Source organism: Pongo pygmaeus, chromosome 3 (assembly GCF_028885625.2).
Source record: "Pongo pygmaeus isolate AG05252 chromosome 3, NHGRI_mPonPyg2-v2.0_pri, whole genome shotgun sequence".
NCBI classification, from domain to species: Eukaryota; Metazoa; Chordata; class Mammalia; order Primates; family Hominidae; genus Pongo; species Pongo pygmaeus.
The window spans coordinates 152,341,111-152,361,675 of record NC_072376.2 but is presented as its reverse complement, the minus strand read 5'-3'; the positions used below and the strand labels follow the sequence as shown (position 1 = coordinate 152,361,675).

The 20,565-nt window shown below is 38.0% G+C and overlaps 1 protein-coding gene across 2 annotated transcripts in view; it reads right to left on the bottom strand.

Moving 5' to 3' along the window:
• Positions 1–20,565, bottom strand: part of NAA15 (N-alpha-acetyltransferase 15, NatA auxiliary subunit) — an 85,566-nt gene that overhangs the window by 36,358 nt on the left and 28,643 nt on the right. For both annotated transcript variants that reach the window (XM_054486742.2, XM_054486744.2), the window contains exons 2-10: positions 19,631–19,715; positions 16,934–17,038; positions 12,835–12,992; positions 10,940–11,074; positions 9,566–9,719; positions 4,615–4,734; positions 2,900–2,995; positions 2,575–2,681; positions 100–172 (exon numbers count right to left, since the gene is read on the bottom strand). In XM_054486742.2, the coding sequence (XP_054342717.1) occupies positions 100–172; positions 2,575–2,681; positions 2,900–2,995; positions 4,615–4,734; positions 9,566–9,719; positions 10,940–11,074; positions 12,835–12,992; positions 16,934–17,038; positions 19,631–19,715 (1,033 nt within the window). The remainder of the gene's footprint in view (positions 1–99; positions 173–2,574; positions 2,682–2,899; positions 2,996–4,614; positions 4,735–9,565; positions 9,720–10,939; positions 11,075–12,834; positions 12,993–16,933; positions 17,039–19,630; positions 19,716–20,565) is intronic.

Genomic DNA, 20,565 nt, shown 5'->3' with positions numbered 1-20,565 from the left:
GCTTACTGCCTAAGTAATAATACTGACGTTCTGATTAAGAATTTCACAACGTATTAAAATTTTCAAGATGTTTTTAAAACATAAAACTTGAGGACTTACCATTGGGGTTAAATAACCGGCAGCTTTTTAGAGAGGTTTCATAACCTACTACTAACTCTTCTATGATTGCCACCTAGAGTACAAACACACAAACACACTTTAATAGAAAAAACACACATTTACTTTTCTTATGCAAAATGTGTTATTTTCTACTAAAACACTAAATAAACACTCCCACACACACACCCTCCTTTATTAAAAATATCTTAACCTCTAGATACAAATTTTAAAATACATCATACTTTTGCACAGGTGTGCATTAAGATGTAATTTTATAAAAACTTATTGGTTACTCCTTTTCAGCTGAACCAGAGATCAGGAAAGAGTTGGACAAAGACAGGCAATATTGTGGATGATTTATATCCTGATTCTTTTATCAAAGTTTGTATAAATGAACACCTACAGTAAACATTTGCACTTAAGAATTAAATGCTATGTGAAAAGAGAAATTCTCTAAGTAGATGACAGTAATCAACTTTCAATTTCACAATCCAGGGTAAAACATTAGTAAAACTCAAAGAATACTTTGAGAGTTAGGTCCAGGAGAATGAGTGGCCATCCAGGTTCTGGTTTCTCTTGAGTCTTGACTATACTACTCGCTCCTGGCTTCCTGAGAGATCTTTGAGCATTTTTTATTTACTACTTCTGTTCTTTGTTTAATCCATGTTTAAGGGATTTCTATTACTATTATGGCTTTATTGAATGACCTCAACCTAACTGACTCAACAGACTAATATCAGCTCTCTCCAAAACCTCAATAAATTGTGAGGACTAAAGATTGCAGCTAGGTTATTCTGGTGCACCCATGTTCCCTCCTACAAGTTGAGCTACAAGCCTACTAAGACTGTTTTGTTTTCTCAAACATCTTTGAATCAGTTGCATTTATTAATTCTAATGGTAGAATTCAGTATTGTGTAAACTTAAGATGTGAGAATGAAAATGACTGTTCCAAAAGTTGAATACCAAGGAAAGACTAAAAAGACAAAATTAGGTATTTTTAACCAGTTTAGATCTAAATCAAAATATCTTAAGTAGAAGAAAATCATAAAAATATAGTATTCTATACATAAGACCACTTCATAAGCATCAAAGTCTGACTCTTTCAAAACTGGAAACAAAAGATCCTACTTGGCCAGGCATGGTGGCTCACATCTGTAATCCCAGCACTTTGGGAGGCCGAGACGGGTGGATTGCCTGAGGTCAGGAGTTCAAGACCAGCCTGGCTAACATGGTCAAACCCCATCTCTACTGAAAATACAAAAATTAGCCTGGTATGGTGGCACGTGCCTGTAATCGCAGCTACTTGGGAGGCTGAGGCAGGAGAATCGCTTGAACCCGGGAGGCAGAGGTTGCAGTGAGCTGAGATCACGCCATTGCACTCCAGCCTGGGCGACAAGAGTGAAACTCCGTCTCAAAAAAAAAGACATTTTACGGATGTGATTTATGCAAGAAAAAACAAGTGAAACAGCAATCAAAAAAGCCCATACATTGGGTCTCCAACAAAAGACCAGCAAATAAATGCACATTATGTAATTCTGGTTAAAGTGTTTCATATGTCTCATTTGCTCCATCTTTGACTCTTCAATGTAACTGATTTTTTAGAATCCAACCAATATGTCTTGATGACACTGTACTTACAAGCAAAATAATCTAAATTAAAATTAAAATACCCTTGGTCAGGCACTGTGGCTCACGCTTGTAATCCCAGCACTTTGGGAGGCCGAGGTGGGCAGATCATTTGAGGTCAGGAGTTCGAGAACAGCCTGGCCAACATGGTGAAACCTTCTCTCTATTAAAAATACAAAAATTAGCCAGGCACGGTAGTACACGCCTGTAATCCCAGCTAGTTGGGAGGCTGAGGCACAAGAATTGCTTGAACCCAGGAGCCAGAGGTTGCAGTGAGCCGAGATCGCGCCACTACACTCCAGCTTGAGTGACAGAGCAAGACTCAGTCTCAAAAAAAAAAAAAAAAAAAAAATTAAAATAACCTCTAAAGAAGCATTCTGAATATTATTAACATGTAGCTGAAAGAGTAAGCTGACTTATTAGAATATCAAAAAAACTCTTCTGACATAACTTTTTATCTACCAAATTTAAAAAGGAGAAAGACGACTAAGCTAAAACTTAAGTTTTAAAAAAACAAACAAACAACACACTCTGGCTTCTGACCATGAATAAGATTAAAGAAAACAGTGAAGAAATTATTACCTTACCAACTTTTTATAACCTACAGTGACTCATTAAAAGTTTACAGCAGAAAGGAAACAGAAAACAAGCAGTAAGTTACTGGGCTAAAGAAAAAAAAGAGGATGAAATGGAAAAAAGAGGAATCAGAAGCATTTAAATTGCAAACTGGGAAGACTGACATGAGATTCACAAAACATGTACTACTGTGCAGAGATAATCAAGAATCAATAATTCCAAATACTGAGCAAAGAAATGGTAGCCAAAAGAAAGTATCATATTTCACTTTACCTTTTCTTTGTCTTTGTATAATGATCTTAAAGTATTGAAGACTGGTGGGCAACCCTTGCTGAAATTCATCCTTAGGAACTTATCCAAACATTCTTTAAACTTCTCACCTTGGAAGAGAAAAATCCTTTTCGCTTACATTTATCAAGTATTTACTTACATTTACCAAAGTATTTACTTATATTTACCAACTTACATTTAGTAGAGTTGTTAGACAACTCTAACAATGTATAGCTTAAACTTAATATGCATACTCATACTTAAAACCAAGAAAAGAAACTTTAAATCATAAAAGCATTTTTATTCCTTTGCAATTATTCTCACTTACCAGATAAAAAGTTTAACGGCAGCCTTCTTGGCACCAGTCCCCTGGGATATTTAGTCCAGGCTTCCTCATAAATTTTTAGCCGTTCTAACATATTAGCTGCAGACAAAGAAAAATTCTTTGTTATATGTAATCATAAATTGTATTTTTTTTCTGGAAAATTAAGAACTTCTCAAAGTATATTAAAATTCTAATATTTAAAAGAAAATTGGAATTATTTGTAGTCTTACACCTACTATTTCAACAATTATTTTAGACTATTTCTTTTCAATTTTTTTTATCGTAAGAACATAATTATCTTTATCCTGTTCTGCTTTAGGAAGGCTTTTAAAACCTGAGAACTTCTTTAGTTCTGAAAAAGCCTTGGTTATCATGTTTCCATATATTGCTTCTCCTACTATTCTCCTTAGCTTTTCCCCTCTAACTCCTCTCCTCTGATTTTGGCCATGGCCTCTCTTCCATTCAATTAAAATTTTTATTTTAGTAAGTAGGTTTTTCATTTCAGATTCCTAATTGGTACTTCTCCTAACTATTCATGTTTCATGGCAGCAATTACCTCTATCTTAGATTATTCCTCCATCATCTCTACTCTTCCTTTTGCAGACAGTGGTGATTACCATTCCTTGCTGGTGTTCCTAAAAGTCTGAGAATCTTTGTTACAAAGTAATCTGCAACAAGGTTTCTCTTGTATATTTCAATGGCTCACAACTAGCCTTGAAGGAAACAAATCAGATCACCTCTGCTGAGGATCCTGCCTATTTGTTTCTGGACCTGTTCCCACAAGTGGACCCCATTTATGGGAGAGGGTGACTGGGGGAGCACAGTCTGAATCCAAGTTTGAGTGACAGAAATTTAACCCCTCTTCCCACAAAGGAACAGTCATGCTCATTCAGCCTGGCTACATTTACAAGACCCTGGCAAGTCACTTCGATGCAGCCACAGCTTACCACAGAGCTTATTCTTGCTTTTAAGAATATATCTCCGTTTCTGTTGATGGAAATTTCCTTTTATTTAAGAGACAGTGTCTCACCATGTTGCCCATGCTAAGCTCAAAATCCGGGGCTCAAGCAATCCTCCTGCCTCAGCCTCTCAAAGTGCTGGGATCACAAGTGTGAGCCCCTACACCTGGCTTCCTTTCATGTTTTTGATGCTACTATGCATTTGTGAATTTTTTTCTAAAGTTGTTTCTAAAATTATTTTCTCAACCATTGTATAAATCTATAAAAGAGAGGTTTCAGAACATGCTCAATCTGTCATATTAAATAGAAGTTTGCAAATGTACTTTTGTATTCAGATTTTTTTTTTTTTTTTTTTTTGAGACAGTCTCGCTCTGTTGCCCAGGCTGGAATGCAGTGGCACTATGTTGGCTCACTGCAACCTCCGCCTCCTGGGTTCAAGCAATTCTCGTGCCTCAGCCTCCCGAGTAGCTGAGACTACAAGGCACACATCACCGTGCCAGGCTAATTTTTTGTATTTTAGTAGAGACAGGGTTTCACCATGTTGTCCAGGCTGGTCTCAAACTTCTGAGCTCAGGCAATCCATCCACCTCGGCCTCCCAAAGTGCTGGGATTACAGGCATGAGCCACTGCGCTTGGCCTGTATTCAGATTTTGAACCAATTCTTAACCACTATTATTCTAGTTGTGCTTTTCAATGAGTAAATAAAATATATATTAACAAAAGAAACAATATAACTTAGTAAGTTTTAAACAATACTACCTGGCTTGAGTGCTTTTTCCAAGCCCTTGTAATAGGCCCAGTTTTCAGGATTTCTCTCTTGCAATCCTCTATAAACATCTGCAGCATCTTCCAAACGACATAGTTGCAACAGAAGTTCCCCTGATTAAAAACAGAAAAAAAATTAAATATCTGAGAAAACCTTCTAATTAGAATTTTAACTTTTCCTCAAAATTTCTCTTAAAATCTCATTATAATCAGTGCTGCTAAGTGGATGGACCTGGTATCCTCCTGAATTCTCAGTTCCCTTAAGATCATTTATCAAGTTATTTTATGGTCTCCTTCCTTTTTTGAAGTTCACATTATTTAGAAATGCCATCCTCTTCACATCCTCAATTTATTCAGAAAATCTGTCCAATGCCAGGCCAGTTTCTCACATTCACTCAACACACTGTCACCAAGCCATCTTCTACTCCTCAATTACTCCTGATATCATATGGAACAACTTCAGCATCAAAATTAATGACTCAATCCAATATCCTAACCTTATGATCCCTTAATCAGCTACAAAACAATTCTGCCATAGCAGCCCTTAATCTGGCTACATTAAAAACTATCTAGACTTTACCTTTTAACGTCTTCCAAGAAGCAAATAAGCACCCTATTTTAAGCTTAACTGTCTTTTATTTCTGTCTCACTAATCTTACTATTCAACTTCAGAGAAAAAACTAACAGCCTATCAGCAACTTGTCGACTCACTGTTGCCTTCCCTGGACTGCATGACCAATCACATCATCCCTGAATGATATTAGCAGCCCCAATTACCAAAAATCAATCTTAAAACCTGGGCTCTTTTGTTTACTAATTTTAAAGCCCAGATCACCCCAACTGTTTATTTGTTCCACACTTTCTCATGGAAGGAAACAAGCCAGACGAACAGTGAGAGACAGTGGTTTCACTATTATATATGAGCTCCAAAGCCATATAAGCTTCAAATATTCAGGATTCCTTTTCTCTATCCTTAATGTGCTTCCCTTCATCCAAGGTATTATTTTTAAGCCACTACTTCACCCTTGCATCCTTCACTCTCTGTTGTATCTTTCACTCTCATTTGATAATAAAAATGGACACTTATTGAGTACTTACCATGTGCCAGTGACTTTTTTTTTTTTTTGGTGATACAGTCTTGCTCTGTCACCCCAGCTGGAGTGCAGTGGTGCGATCGATCATGGCTCACTGCAGCCTCGACCTCCTAAAGCGATCCTACCACCTCAGCCTCCCTAGTAGCTGGAACTACAGGCACGTGCCACCATGCCTGGATAATTTTTGTGTTTTGTAGAGATGGGTTTTCACCATTTTGCCCAGCCTAGTCTTGAGCTCCTAGACTCAAGTGATCACCCACCTCGGCCTCCCAAAGTGCTGGGATTACAGTCGTGAGTCACTGTGCCCGGCCACCAGTGACTTTTAAACGCTTCACATGCATTAACTAAATCAATTCTCAGAAGTCTATGAAACAGATTACTATTACTTTCATCACTTTAAAACTGAGAGGACTTAAGTAAACTTCCTAAGAGTCTTGCAGATAGTGATGGAGTTAGGATTTGAATCCAAGCAATTTATCTGAAAGAGCACATATTCATTCATTCATTCTTTCTTTTTGAAGACAGGATCTCATTGTGTCACCCAGGCTGGAATGCAGTGGTGCAATCCTGGCTCACTGCAGCCTCAACCACTTGGGTGTAAACAATCCTTCCACCTACGGCAGCCTCCTGAATAGCTGGGACTACAGATGTATGCCAGCACACCCAGCTACTTTTTTATTTTTAATTTTTGTAGAGATGGGGTTTCCTTATGTTGCCCAGGCTGGTCTTGAACTCCTGGGCTCAAGTGATCCTCTGGTCTCAGCCTCCCAAAGTGCTGGGATTACAGACATGAGCCACCATGCCTTACAAGCCCACATTCTTAGTATCTGTACCAGCGGTTCTCAACCAGGGGCAGTTTTACCAACATTTAGCAATGTCTGAAGACATTTTACTTGTCTCAGTAAGGGTGTTGAGTACTACTGGCATCTAAATAAGCTAGGAGCGCTACTGAACATCCTACAATGCACAGAAGAGATCTCCGCCCTCAACAACTCAGGCCCAAAATGTCAACAGCGCCAAGGTTAACAAAGCCTCGCTATACTAACCAAAAGCCAACTTCATCAAAAACACTAACAATAACCCATAGCTGAGTATGATGGTTCGCACCTGTAGTGGGAGGCTGGGGGTGGGGTTTGGGGGGAGGATCATTTGAGCCTTGTTCAAGTACAGCCTAGGCAACACAGCAAGACCTCACCTCTAAAATAAAAAATAAAAATAACCTGCACCTTTACTCCCCTCTACACTACACCCATCTGCGTTTCCTTTCCTCTATTTCTACCTTTTCTGAGCAGGAGGAACTGGTGGTATAAGAATAAACAATAAAAAATTTTGCCTAGGCCGGGTGCAGTGGCTCACGCCTGTAATCTCAGCACTTTGGGAGGCTGAGGTGGGCGGGTCACCTGAGGTCAGAAGATCAAGACCAGCCTGACCAATATGGAGAAAGCCCGTGTCTACTGAAAATACAAAATTAGCCAGGCATGGTGGTGCATGCCTATAATCCCAGCTACTCAGGAGGCTGAGGCAGAATTGCTTGAACCCGGGAAGCGGAGGTTGCAGTGAGCCAAGATTGCGCCACTGCACTCCAGCCTGGGAAACAAGAGTGAAACTCCACCTCAAAAAAAAAAAATTTTTTTTTTTTTTTTTTTGCCTAACTGTGCCCATTGATCCACTCTAAGAAGTTCCTGAGTAATCTTGACCATCTTATCTTCTCCCACCAACTATCCCCACCAGCAACACTGCCTTGAATTTCTAAAGATTGCTAGAATTTCCAAAGATTGATTCTACCCTCACTTCCCTTCTATTCTCTTTATACACCCTGTCCCATTACCTAACTCAAAGTAGGTATTCAATACATATTTTGTGGAATGAGCTGATAGCCTTATTTCTTATCTCATGTAGAAAACGGAAGCAATTAGAGGAAACTCCAAAATACGCATTACATCTACACATTTACCTGCCTGCCACTTATACACCACCACTACTTGTTGATGTGAACTATTCATGTTCTTACCTAAATTAATCCTTCACATGACATCAATCTACCACATGACATCCTCTCTACTGTATCAAATATTCTATCTCTATTGGATCACTCCCCAGTCAGCACAAATACACACTATGAAAAACAAACAAACAAAAACTTCTTTTGAGCCTGCATCCCATTTCATCTACCAGCACCCCATTTGTTTCATTTACAGCAAAACTCCTCCACTGAGTCATGTATGCTTCCTATCTTCAGTTCCTCTACTCCCACTCTCTTTTTTTTTTAGACGGAGTCTTGCTCTGTCGCCCAGGCTGGAGTGCAGTGGCACGTCTCGGCTCACTGCAAGCTCCACCTCCCAGGTTCACACCATTCTCCTGCCTCAACCTCCCGAGTAGCTGGGACAACAGGCGCCTGCCACCATACCCGGCTAATTTTTTTTGTATTTTTAGTAGAGACGAGGTTTCACCGGATTAGCCAGGATGGTCTCAATCTCCTGACCTCATGATCCACCTGCCTCGGCCTCCCAAAGTGCTAGGATTACAGGCTTGAGCCACTGCGCCCAGTCTCAGTCTCTTTTAAATAGACTTCATGTTTGGGCTTTTACCATCCTTCTTCCAGAGGCTCAGAAAGTGCTTTTGTTAAGATCATCCATGACTTCTAAATTGCTAAAAATCCACTGGTCAGCTCTGAGTCCTTTATCTAACTTTACCTATCTGCCATTCTTCCTCATTAATAAAGTTATCAAAGGGATCAAATGAAATAATTTGTCATTTATTTCCATAAAGAAACTTGAGGCCCAAGCCTTGACCCTGGTCATAGAGCTACTTAGTGGCCAATGAGACAAGTTTTTTCCAGACTTGTCATCTTTCCAATAAGTCAGAAATTTCCTTCCTTTATGATTAACAGACTACTAAAGAATGACTACTTCAAATGAAAGAAGGTTGTCTTGGATCTGCAGTTCACAAGAGAGCTCCCTCCAGAAGCCTTAGACTTCCAGTTTTTCTTATCAGTACCATCATCCTCCGACAAAAGTTTATCTGGCAAACAATGGCTATAACTATTATGCACATGGATGTATATTATACTTTTCGTGTTCAACCTCAAGGTGAGCCAAGGGAATTTGAAACCAGCAAACTTAAGTTCCCTAGACTAGCAAGGACAAAGCAGCATTTCAGAAGGTAATTTTTTAAAAAATCACTTGTCCTTTCATTACTTGTTATTCTTCTTTTATTTTCTATAATCACGCCCTCAACTTCTAAAACTGTTAAGACTCGTTTTTCTCAGCCCTCTGCTGAGTGGGATCTACCCCTCCTATCACAATCTACACATTATGAACCCAAATCTCTGGTCTCCCTTTCTTCCAGAACTCATATTCTTTCTGTGTCATCGAAGACATTCAGATTAACCATAAAGACTCTCAGAAATATCCTATACGTATTTTAGTAAAGACTGATTCATCAATATATATTATGAGCAATAAATCTGGCACATACTACATACACTATAGTTTATTAATAAACTGTTTCTAAGAAATGTAATCCTCTGTCTTATAAAACTAATTGTCTCTTGTGTTTTGATCAAATTCCATAATATTTTTAATACAGATACTTTATTTAAAGAAAGAATGTTATATGAGTCATTTCATTCAACTACTTTTTATTGTTCACAATCAACTTTCTCCTCTATCTACAATATTGTTTAAATGTACATTTTCCCACATCATAAATTATTAAAAGTACATGAGTAAGAAATAGATTTTCTATCACCAAAAAGCTGAATTATATGAAACTGTCAGCAGCAACTAGATTTTTCAGCCTTGCTCTGTCATATTTCAATATTAGAATAAATGACATTCTTTTAAAAATACCTTTGGTTTCTTCTACAGCAAGTTTATCACAAATCTGCTTTTCATAGGTACAAAGATGTTCCAAAGCTTCTCTATAGAGACCCGCTTCCCGAAGAACTTGATTCTGATATAAGAGTAGTTCACTATATTCATAATCCACCTTATCAGGGGATGTCTGTATATGGATATAAGGAATACTGACAGTAAGAATTTTATTTTCATATCAGAAAATTGTTCACAATACTCAAAAACATGTAAGAAGTCAAAGGTAACATCCGGTTGATAAAACTAATTTTTAAAAAATTCTTAAGTATCTATGGAGCAACTAAGTAAATAATGACAATATTAGGATATAACAGGTTGAATAAAATAATAATCCATATGTCCTTACACACAATAAATATGGGGAAGAAGGGAAAGCTCTTACTCAGCAGAATGCCAAATAATAAACCTACAAGGAATGACAAGAGTTAAGAGAATCGCCATTTTTGCAACTATCATAGTAATATTGATTCAGGCAAGAATCATAATCAATGCATGCTAAAACTAGATGGTGAAAGTTAGATGAGCAATAGGCTATTCAGTCTCAAACTGCATATTAAACACAAAGAGAGAAAAACAAGTTTCCAATTGCAAATACAACTTTCACCATGTAATCAAATGGAACGAACTGATGGCATGTGCCTCTTGAAGTAATGAACGGAGAAGGACCCAACATCATTTATATGGTTTCCTGCCAAAATTACAAAACTCTATCTAACAATGAGGAACCATCAGAAAAATCCAAATTGAGGGACATCCTACAAAAGCACAACCTTCTTCAGAAATGTCTATGTCATAAAATACAAAGGAAGTTTTCAAAACTTTCAGATTAAAAGAGGCTGAAGAGAAATGATAACTAAATGTAAGGTATGATTCTTAATTGGATCCTGCAATGAAATCAGATCACTAGAAAGACTATAACTAGGTCAATTAGTAAATTCTGAATATGGGCTGGGGATTAATTAGACAACAGTCTATCAGTGTTAAATTTCCTAATTTTTATAATCTATCCCTATAATACTATCTAGAGAACTGACAACTATAGTTATTTTTAGAAAATACACACTAAAGCATTTAGGGGTAAAGGAGCATAATGTCTTGCAATTACTCTCAAACATTTAAGGAAGAAAATTAAAATAGATAAATAGATACACAGATTTTTAAAGTAAATGCACCAAATATTAACAATTAGTTTAGTATGAATGAACCCCTATGTAGAGTTCTTTGTGCTATTCCTGCAACTTTTCTATAAGTTTGAAACTATTTCAAAATTAAAAGTAAGCCAGACTATGCACATTTTTTTTTTTAGTTATACTTAGGATCAGACTTAGTAAAATGGCTTCTAGTTATTACCTGTTGTGTTTTCCTAAATTCTTCTAAAATCTTTGCTGCCATTTCATAATCTTCTAATAAATGGTAAGCAATAGCATAACCAATCCATGATGCTCTCTGCGCAGGTCGAAGCTGAAGTAACTGATATCTCGTTTCCTTTAAAAGGAAAAAAATAAACACTTTTTCTTAGGCTTTCAGTAACAGCAAGTGCTCCTTTAAAAGATCTCCATATTAGGCCGGGTGCAGTGGCTCATGCCTGTAATCCCAGCACTTTGGGAGGCTAAGGCAGGTGGATCACGAGGTCAAGAGATCGAGACCATCCTGGCCAACATGGTGAAACCCCGTCTCTATCAAAAATACAAAAATCAGCTGGGCATGGTGGTGCACGCCTGTAGTCCCAGCTACTCAGGAGGCTGAGGCAGGAGAATCACTTGAACCCGGGAGGCAGAGGTTGCAGCCTGGCAACAGAGCAAGACACCGTCTCAAAAAAAACAAACAAACGAACAAACAAAACACACATATTAATTTATCCCACAACCCTAAGCATTTTACAACACAATGATGGCAACAATAATAGAAAATACTTCAAACATCCATATTGTGTAGCTTTATGGAGGCAAATAAATATTTGTTAAGAACATAATGAAGCCTCCAAGCTAATCTTAGAATTTTTTTAAAACTTAAGACCAAACTTAAGACCCTTTTTTATTTCTTGATCTGCTTAGTCCAAGAAAAGAGGCAGGATGGAAAGAACAGCACAAAGGAAAAATACTCAAAAATATTTTTAAAAATTAAGTGTCCAACTACAGAGTTAACATACATTTGGAGAACAATTCAGCAGGTACTATCATATAAAGAGGAAAGAATATGAAAGAGGAACTAAATAGATCTAACACTAATTTAAGGGTTAAAAGTGAAGCTACAAAAATATATTAGAGTCAGTGGAGGTAGAAAGAAGAAACAAAACATTTGTTTTTGCCAGGTGCAATGGCTCATGCCCGTAATCCTAGCACTTTGGGAGAATGAGGTGGGGTGGACTGCCTGAGCTCAGGAGTTCGAGACCAGCCTGAGCAACATGGTGAAACCTCATCTCTACTAGAATATAAAAAATGAGCTGGGCATGGTGGCACATGCCTGTAGCCCCAGTTACTCAGGAGGCTGAGGCATGAGAACTGCTTAAACCCAGGAGGTAGAAGCTGCAGTGAGCCAAGATCATGCCACTGCACTCCAGCCTGGGCAACAGAGTGAAACTCTAATGTCTCCAAGAAAAAAAAAAATTTTTTTTTGTTTTGCTTTCCAGAAAAATGTGGGAAGTAAATGTTAGAGTTACATGTCAATACTAGACAAAGGCATTGTTTATTTGAGGAGTGCTGATTTTCTTTTTTTTTTTTGAGACAGAGTTTCGCTCTGTTACCCAGGCTGGAGTGCAGTGGTGTGATCTCAGCTCACTGCAAGCTCCACCACCTCCTGGGTTCATGCCATTCTCCTGCCTCAGCCTCCCGAGTAGCTAGACTACAGGCGACTGCCACCATGCCCAGCTAATTTTTTGTATTTTTAGTAGAGACGGGGTTTCACTGTGTTAGGCAGGATGGTCTTGATCTCCTGACCTCATGATTCGCCCATCTGGGCCTCCCAAAGTGCTGGGATTACAGGCGTGAGCCACCGCACCTGGCCTGATGTTAATTTTTATCAAATTAAGTCAACCCTACACAGTAGGCCAAATCTGCCTCACCATAAAATAATTTATTTTTAAAGATCTGATTATTCCAATCATAAACACAATCACTATGGTAGGAGGAAAAGAAATTCAATTAAATTATCTTCAAAATGAAATAAAAAATTTCTGTATCTGAAAGTACTCAAAGTTGTACATATTTTCCCCTTAGAATTAAAAAAAAAGTCTCTATTTTACTTACCCTGTAACCCTCAAGATCTCGCATTTGAATCTGTAGTAAGGAAAGGTCCCTTAAGATTTGAAGATTGTCTTTATCCCATTTTAGTGCATTTCTGTAACACTTAATGGCTTCATCATACTTCTTGTCTGACCTCTGAAGAAGGCCATAAACGTGCCAACCTAAAGAATTTAGTTAAGGATACAACCTACAAGTCAAAAATTACTATTCCAAATGACCTCCCAAGAAACTTGGAGAACTACAGCCATTTATAAAATTACAAGCTTAAAAAGAAGGGGAAGGGGAGGGGGAGATTGATCTCAAAGATATAAAGCAGTTTAATACAGCGGAAAAGAGCACAGCTTTTGGAGCCAGAGAAAATTAGGTCTAGCCTGCCTTATCAGCTCTGTAACCTTGGACAAATCAGTCTCATTAAGTTTCCTCATTACTAAAATGTCATGCAGCAAATCATACTACTGACAACTAAATGGGATAACATATATAAAGTGCTCACTGGCTGGCACAAAGTCAATATATATATGTAAACAGTTACTATATTATTAACAGTAAAAGGAAAAAGAAGGAATGGGTCTTCATGGAATCCAGTTATGTAAAGTCATGAAGATTTTATTTTCTTGAACTAACAAGATCCTTAGGACAACCCTTAGTGTAATATAAAGTTTCTAAAACTCAGCCACATATAAAATAAAAACATTCATTAATTTAACCGTAATTATTAAAACTTCTTTCCTTTTTTTTGAGACAGGTCTTGCTCTGTCACCCAGTCTGGAGTGTCGTGGTGTGGTCTTTGCTCACTGCAACCTCCACTCCCTGCACTCAAGTGATACTCCCACCTCAGCCTCCTGAGTAGCTGCGACTACAAGCACACACCAGCATGCCAGCTATTTTTTTCTATTTTTGGTAGAGATGGGATCTCGCCATGTTGTCCAAGATGGTCTCAAACTCCTGAGCTCAAGCAATATACCTGCCTTGGCCTCCCAAAGTGTGGGGATTACAGGCATGAGCCCCCGCACCCAGCCTAAAACTTCTTAATAACTAAGATGTAGGTCATCAAAATAGCCTCCTATATTAAAAGATCTTAAAGTCTAGTAAAGGACAGATAAATAAGCAAAATTAAAGTAGGTTGTAAAAACTGCATCAAGGAGGAGAATATTCCACTTCCCAAATACAGCCCTTTTTCACTTTAGGTCTTGATTACTGTACCAGCTACCCAACCCACCTATCTTCAGTCTGTCTTCTTTTATTCTCCTACCAAAGTAATTGGGTTTTGTTGTGTTTTTTTGCTGTTGTTTTTTGTTTGTTTTTGAGATGGAGTCTCGCTCTGTCACCAGGCTGGAGTGCAGTGGCATGATCTCAGCTCACTGCAACCTCTGCCTCCTGGGTTCAAGCAATTCTCCTGCCTCCGCCTCCCAAGTAGCTGGGATTACAAGCGTCTGCCACCACGCCCAGCTATAATTTTTGTATTTTTAGTAGAGACAGGGTTTCACCATGTTGGCCAGGATGGTCTCGATCTCCTGATCTCGTGATCTGCCCGCCTCCTAATTATTGTGTTTTTTAAAAGAGATGGTCTCGCTCTATCACCTAGGCTGGAGTACAGTGGCATGCTCATAGCTCACTGTAGCCTCAAACTCCTGGGCTCAAACAATCCTTCTACCCCAGCCTCCAGAGCAGCTAGGACCACAGGCACATGCCACCACCACATGCAGTTAATTTTTTATTTTCTATAGAGACGAGGTCTCACTATGATGCCCAGGCTAGTCTTGAACTCCTAGCCTCAAGTGATCCCTGCCTCAGCCTCCCAAAGTGCTGGGATTACGGGCATGAGTCACTGTGGCTGGCCCAAAATAATCTTTCTAAAACACACTCAAAAGAAAAAAGGAAGTCCACTTCCCTTTCCAGAAACTTATAATGTTTCTTTCTGAGATCAAGCTCAAACTTCAATCTGGCTAGGTGCAATGGCTCACACCTGTAATCCTAGCACTTTGGGAGGCAGTGGTAGGCGGATCACTTCAAGTCACGAGTTTGAGACCAGCCTGGCCAACACTGCAAAATCTCGTCTATACTAAAAATACAAAAAACACCCAGGCATGGTGGCATGCACCTGTATTCCCAGCTACTCGGGAGGCTGAGACGGGAGTATTACCTGAACCCGGGAGGTGGAGGTTGCAGTGAGCCAAGATCACACCACTGCACTCCAGCCTGGGTGACAGAGTGAAACTCCATCTCAAAAACAAACAAACAACAACCTTCAATCTAACAACTTTTAGGCCAGAGGTCCTCAACAGAGTCAATAAAATACAGAATGTTGGCCGGGCATGGTAGCTCAAACCTGTAATACCAGCACTTTGGAAGGCCAAGATGGGTGGATGGCTTGAGATCAGGAGTTTGACACCAGCCTGGCAACATGATGACACCCTGTCTCTACTAAAAATACAAAAATTAGCCAGGCTTGGTGGTGTGCACCTGTAATGCCAGCTACTTGGGAGGCCGAGGCAGGAGAATCACTTGAAGCAGGGAGGCGGAGGTTGCAGTGAGCTGAGATCATGCCACTGCACTCCAGCCTGGGCAACAAGATCAAAACTCCATCTAAAAAAAAAAGCACAAACAAACAAACAAAAAAACCCCAGAATGTTTAGGATGGCATGCATGAACTAAAAACACATATTTAATATTACACATTTTTAAAGCAAGTCAAAATATTACAAATTTTATTTGAAAAAAAATCTTGATTTCCGTAATACAAATGACAAAGTACAACTGGATCAAATCCTCTCAGCTGTTTGGATCATGGTTTTATAAACTAGGAAACACTACCCATTAAAATCTAGCTCCCATTACCTATCTTTCCACTCCCTCCCATTTCTATCACTAATACCCTGTATTTCAGGACTTTACCTCTCTTAAATATTACAACAGCCACATAACTGACTCTCATCTTCACCTCCTAAAAATCCTATCCTCAAAGAGTTTAACATTGTCAAAAACTTAAAATTATGTCCATCAAGAGGAACTCAAATAAATCATAATAAAAACATTGGCAGAACACTATACAATCATTAAAAATGATGGAAAGACATCTATCTACGACAGTCTTAATAGTTAAGCCTTTGCTTATCTTTCTAGTCCTCTAGTCACTCTCAATTCACATACTTCTGCTTTACTGGATTAGTGACAATTATTTGAATAAACCATAACATCTTATGTAATACTCCTAAATGTTCTGTAAATGTTTCTAATCAGTATCTTCCTTCACCAGACTGTAAGTTCTTTGAGAGCAAAATCTGTTATCTTTTCTTTGTCTGTACTAAGCCAAGGGCCCTGGTAAACATCTGAAAAATTGCTAATTATTTCAGCACTTAAAATTGTATCAGCCCACAAAGTTGGTATAGACATATTTGCTAAAGTCTGTCTTAAAAATAGCAACCCACAATTTTTTCTCTATCCTCCCTCAGATATTTCTATTTGCTCTTACTCTTCCTTAATAAAATATCCAATATGGTACTTAGCATTATCAGGGGCTATGTTATATATCTCATCATTAAATCTTTAAACCAACACAGTGAGGTGGGTATGATTATCCCCATTTTACACATGAAGAAACTGAGCCCTAAGATCACACAGAAAGAAGCTGAAATGGGTTTTGAACCTAAGTGAGGCACATTCTAAGCCTATACTCCAAAAGCTTGTGCTCTAAACCAGGGTATTATAATGCCGCTCTAATATTCCTTATTTTATATCCTTTTTCTTTTTGAGACCCACCACCTACCACTATCACATTGGTGATTAGTTTTCAACAAATGGGGTAGGGGAGTGCCACACAAATATTCAGACCCTAGCAACGCCCCCTTTTTAAGAGTGAGAAAAGCTTTCACAGGTATTTTTAAAGGCAAGTTCCATTTATCTGTGAAATAAGAGAATGTTAAAACATGGTTAGGTATATAAAAATGTTCCCTGAATGAAGGCAGTTGCTGTTACCCTATTTAAAAAAGAATAATTTCCTCTGTAATAGCACAATAAGAGAGATCTAAAACTTTGACTCTCAAATTGCTGCCTTAGCTCAAAACACCCCACTCAAACCTTAAATATATCTCAAAAAGGATACACACATGACTCTTCAAGTCATTTCTCAAACCTCTACGAACCAATTCATAAGCTTCTTCCTTTTTCCCCAAACAGTTCAATGTTAATCCTTTCATAGCCAGGGTTTCTATTTTCAAAAACAAAGAAGAAAAGGAACATTTTAAAAAATTAAATATTAAAAATAAATAACAACAAAACCATAATCTCAAAAACAAATGCTACACTGCCTTAAGAATTAAAAATGTCAAGGAGATTACTAAGATACTTTCCACTTTCTTGCAGATTTAAAACATTTTTAAAATTGGCAATCCAAGTAAACACAGATTTCCAGACTCTATTATTGGAAAGAGACTCTCCTTTTTTTTTAAGATAAAAGATACAAAATGCATGCTATTTGACTAGAAAGATAATCTAGCAATTCATTCTTCAGGGGAATTCCATGTGATAACCTTACATATCTACTTCATTAAAATATAAAAACTTTATCTTGAAAATATACTTTATTTCTGTGAACCTAGGTTATACACGGGTTAAATTCATCAGTGATTAAAAAAATATACATAAATTTCCTACATTTTTTATTTTCCTAAAAAATGATTCTTTGAGATTACTATTAAATATACAAGAAAAAGATGTCAGAAATCTATCATTAGCAATCAAAAGATTAAAAGACAGTTAAAAGAAATATTAAGTTTTCAGAAAACAGGAAAACTAAATTCTAATTTTATATGTATCCTATGAAGCCTAAAGGAAGTGAAAATATTATTTGCCTAACTTTTTAATTTATTCGATTGATTTCCCTTTTAGTCTAAAATTTAGACTTTAGAGAGAAATTAATTAGGCACAAATGATAAGGATTAAAGATATAATCCTGAGGAAGAAACAACATGTACCGTTTAAAAATACTTTCGGCCAGGCGCGGTGCCTCATACCTGTAATCTCCAGACTTTGGGAGGCCAAGGCGGGCAGATCACTTGAGGTCAGGAGTTCCAGAACAGCCTGGCCAACATGGTGAACCCCCGTCTCTACTAAAAATACAAAAATAGCCAGGTGTGGTGGCAGGCACCTGTAATCCCAGCTAGTTGGGAGGCTGAGGCACAAGAATTGCTTGAACCCAGGAGGCAGAGGTTGCAGTGAGCCAAAATTGCCCCATTGCACTCCAGCCCGGGCAACAGAGTGAGACTTCGTCTCAAAAAAAAAAACAAACAAACTTTCAATGAAATTATGGCAATTTATATGCAACCTGATTTCGGGTATGTCACAGTGGCAGGGTAAGGAGTTGGAGAATCACATTTTAGAAACAGTGAAATAGGCTGGGTGCAGTGGCTCGCTGTAATTCCAGCACTTTGGGAGGCTGAGGTGGGTGGATCACCTGAGGTCAGGAGTTTGAGACCAGCCTGGCCAACATGGTGAGACCTCATCTCTACTAAAAATACAAAAATTAGCCCGGCATGGTGGCACACGCCTGTAATCCCAGCGACTTGAGAGGCTGAGGTAGGGGAGTCGCTTGAACCCAGGAGGTGGAGGCTGTAGTAAGCTGAGATTGCACCACTGCACTCCAGCCTGGACGACAGAATGAAACTCTATCTCAAAAAACAAGAAGAAAAAAACAGTGAAATAATGTAGGGAAAACTGCATTTCAGAAATAATGAAATCTGATACTTTTCTGTATTGAACACATTATCAGTATGCCTACTTTAGAAATGAATATCAAACAACATAATGCTCAGCTGGTCAGCAAAAATAATTTTTAATATGGAAAAAGAGAGAGATAAATTTATTTCTATTTACTTGTTTTTTTAAATATATGTTTTGTCATAATAAAGACAAGGTCCCGCTATGTTGCCCAGGCTGATCTTGAATTTCTGGCCTCAAGCAATCCTCCTGCCTCAGTCTCCCAAAGGGTTGGGATCATAGGAGTGAGCCACAGCACCCAGCGGAGAGATAAATTTAGATACTTTTATCTCCATTGTTTTCCATCTCCAAACAATTACAGTAAAAGAAAGTATAAAGTGAAACACAGTGAAAGAGAGAATTATTATGAAGATAGGCCAAAAAAAAGGCAAGCAATCTAATGGAGAATTATTACTCTCCCCCTTCTCTTCAATACTAAGAGTATATTATCAACAGTTACTGAAAAGCCATGTTTCTTAACTGTACAAATCAGACCTGCAAAAACTTACTTTTCCTTTGCCTCCTCTCAAGTTTAGCCACACACTCTCCCCTTGCTCTACAAATATCTCACCATCCAATAATCTACCTTCGCACAAGCAAAAGCCTATAAACTTTCAGAACGTTACAATATACAAATCATGTCTTAAACATGACTTGGTCTTGAGAAACTGAGAAACATAAATGAAAAATATGATAGTTTATGAGCAAAGGACCAAATGGTCACTTTCTGAATAAGATTATAAAGCATACAATTTATACAGCTCAACCAAAGTTCTAAAGTAAATTTTAGCATTCTACCCTATTAAGTTATTTCTCTTTTCCTACACAGGTAATATTCAAACTAAGAATAAATTAGAAATCAAGTAAAATGTGTTATTTTCTTGATATTAAATTCAAAATTCAGTATTAAATTTCACTTTCTCACAGAAGTCAAAGATGAGAGGGTCTGTTCTCTCTGGAAAACAGTTAAGGCAGCTGGGAAGAATACAATCCAGTAAGAGAGGCCAGACAGGTATGTAGTAAAGCCTTATCTACTTGCACTTACCTCCATGCTCTGCAAATTTGGGATTAGAAAGTATTTGTTTACAGAATTTCAATCCATTTCTATACTGTTTATGTTCGTAACACCTCTGTCAAAAACAAAAAAGAAAAATTTAAGTTTAGCAAGGAATGCAAACAACTTTAAATTCAATGCTAAATTTCTCTACTCTGTTAAATACAACAGAATGCTATTTCCATATGCTTCTAAATCTCGGTAAAATGCCAATAAAAAATACAAAAGGTTCAAATACGGGAAGTAAAAGAAAGACAAAGGAACAAAATATAGATTAGTAAAGTCCAACAACTGAGTGATGCAGAAAGAGAACAGAAAAATAAATGGTATAGAATTTCTTTTATTTTTTTTTTTAAGACTGAGACTCACTCTGTCACCCAGGCGGGGCACAGTGGCGTGATCATAGCTCACAGCAACCTTATCCACCTGGGCCCAAGGAATACTTCTATCTCAGCCTCCCAAGTAGCTGGGACTACAGGCACACGCCACCATACCTTGCTAATATTTTTATTTTTTGTAGAGACAGGGACTCACTATGTTGCCTAGGCTGGTCTCAAACTCCAAGATTCTCAAGCGATCTCAGGACTCACTTAAGCAATCCTCCCGCCTCGGCCTCCCCAGGGGCTGGGATAACAGGCACGAGCCACTATGCCCAGCTAGTTTTCTAAAGAACATTTTCTTTTTACTGAAGAATGTTTTCTTTTTACTGAAGCTTTCAAGCTGAAAGGACCAAAAAAAGTCCATGCAAAATACATGGAAAAAATACCCAGACTGTAACATATCATAGTGAAATCTCAAAGCCTGAAAATAAAAAAAAAAGGTCCTTAAAAACTTCCAGAGAGGGGAAAAAAACAAGTCACATAAAAAAGATCTATAATCAGAATAGCAGTGCACTCTTATTTCAAAGTAAAAATGAAATACTATTG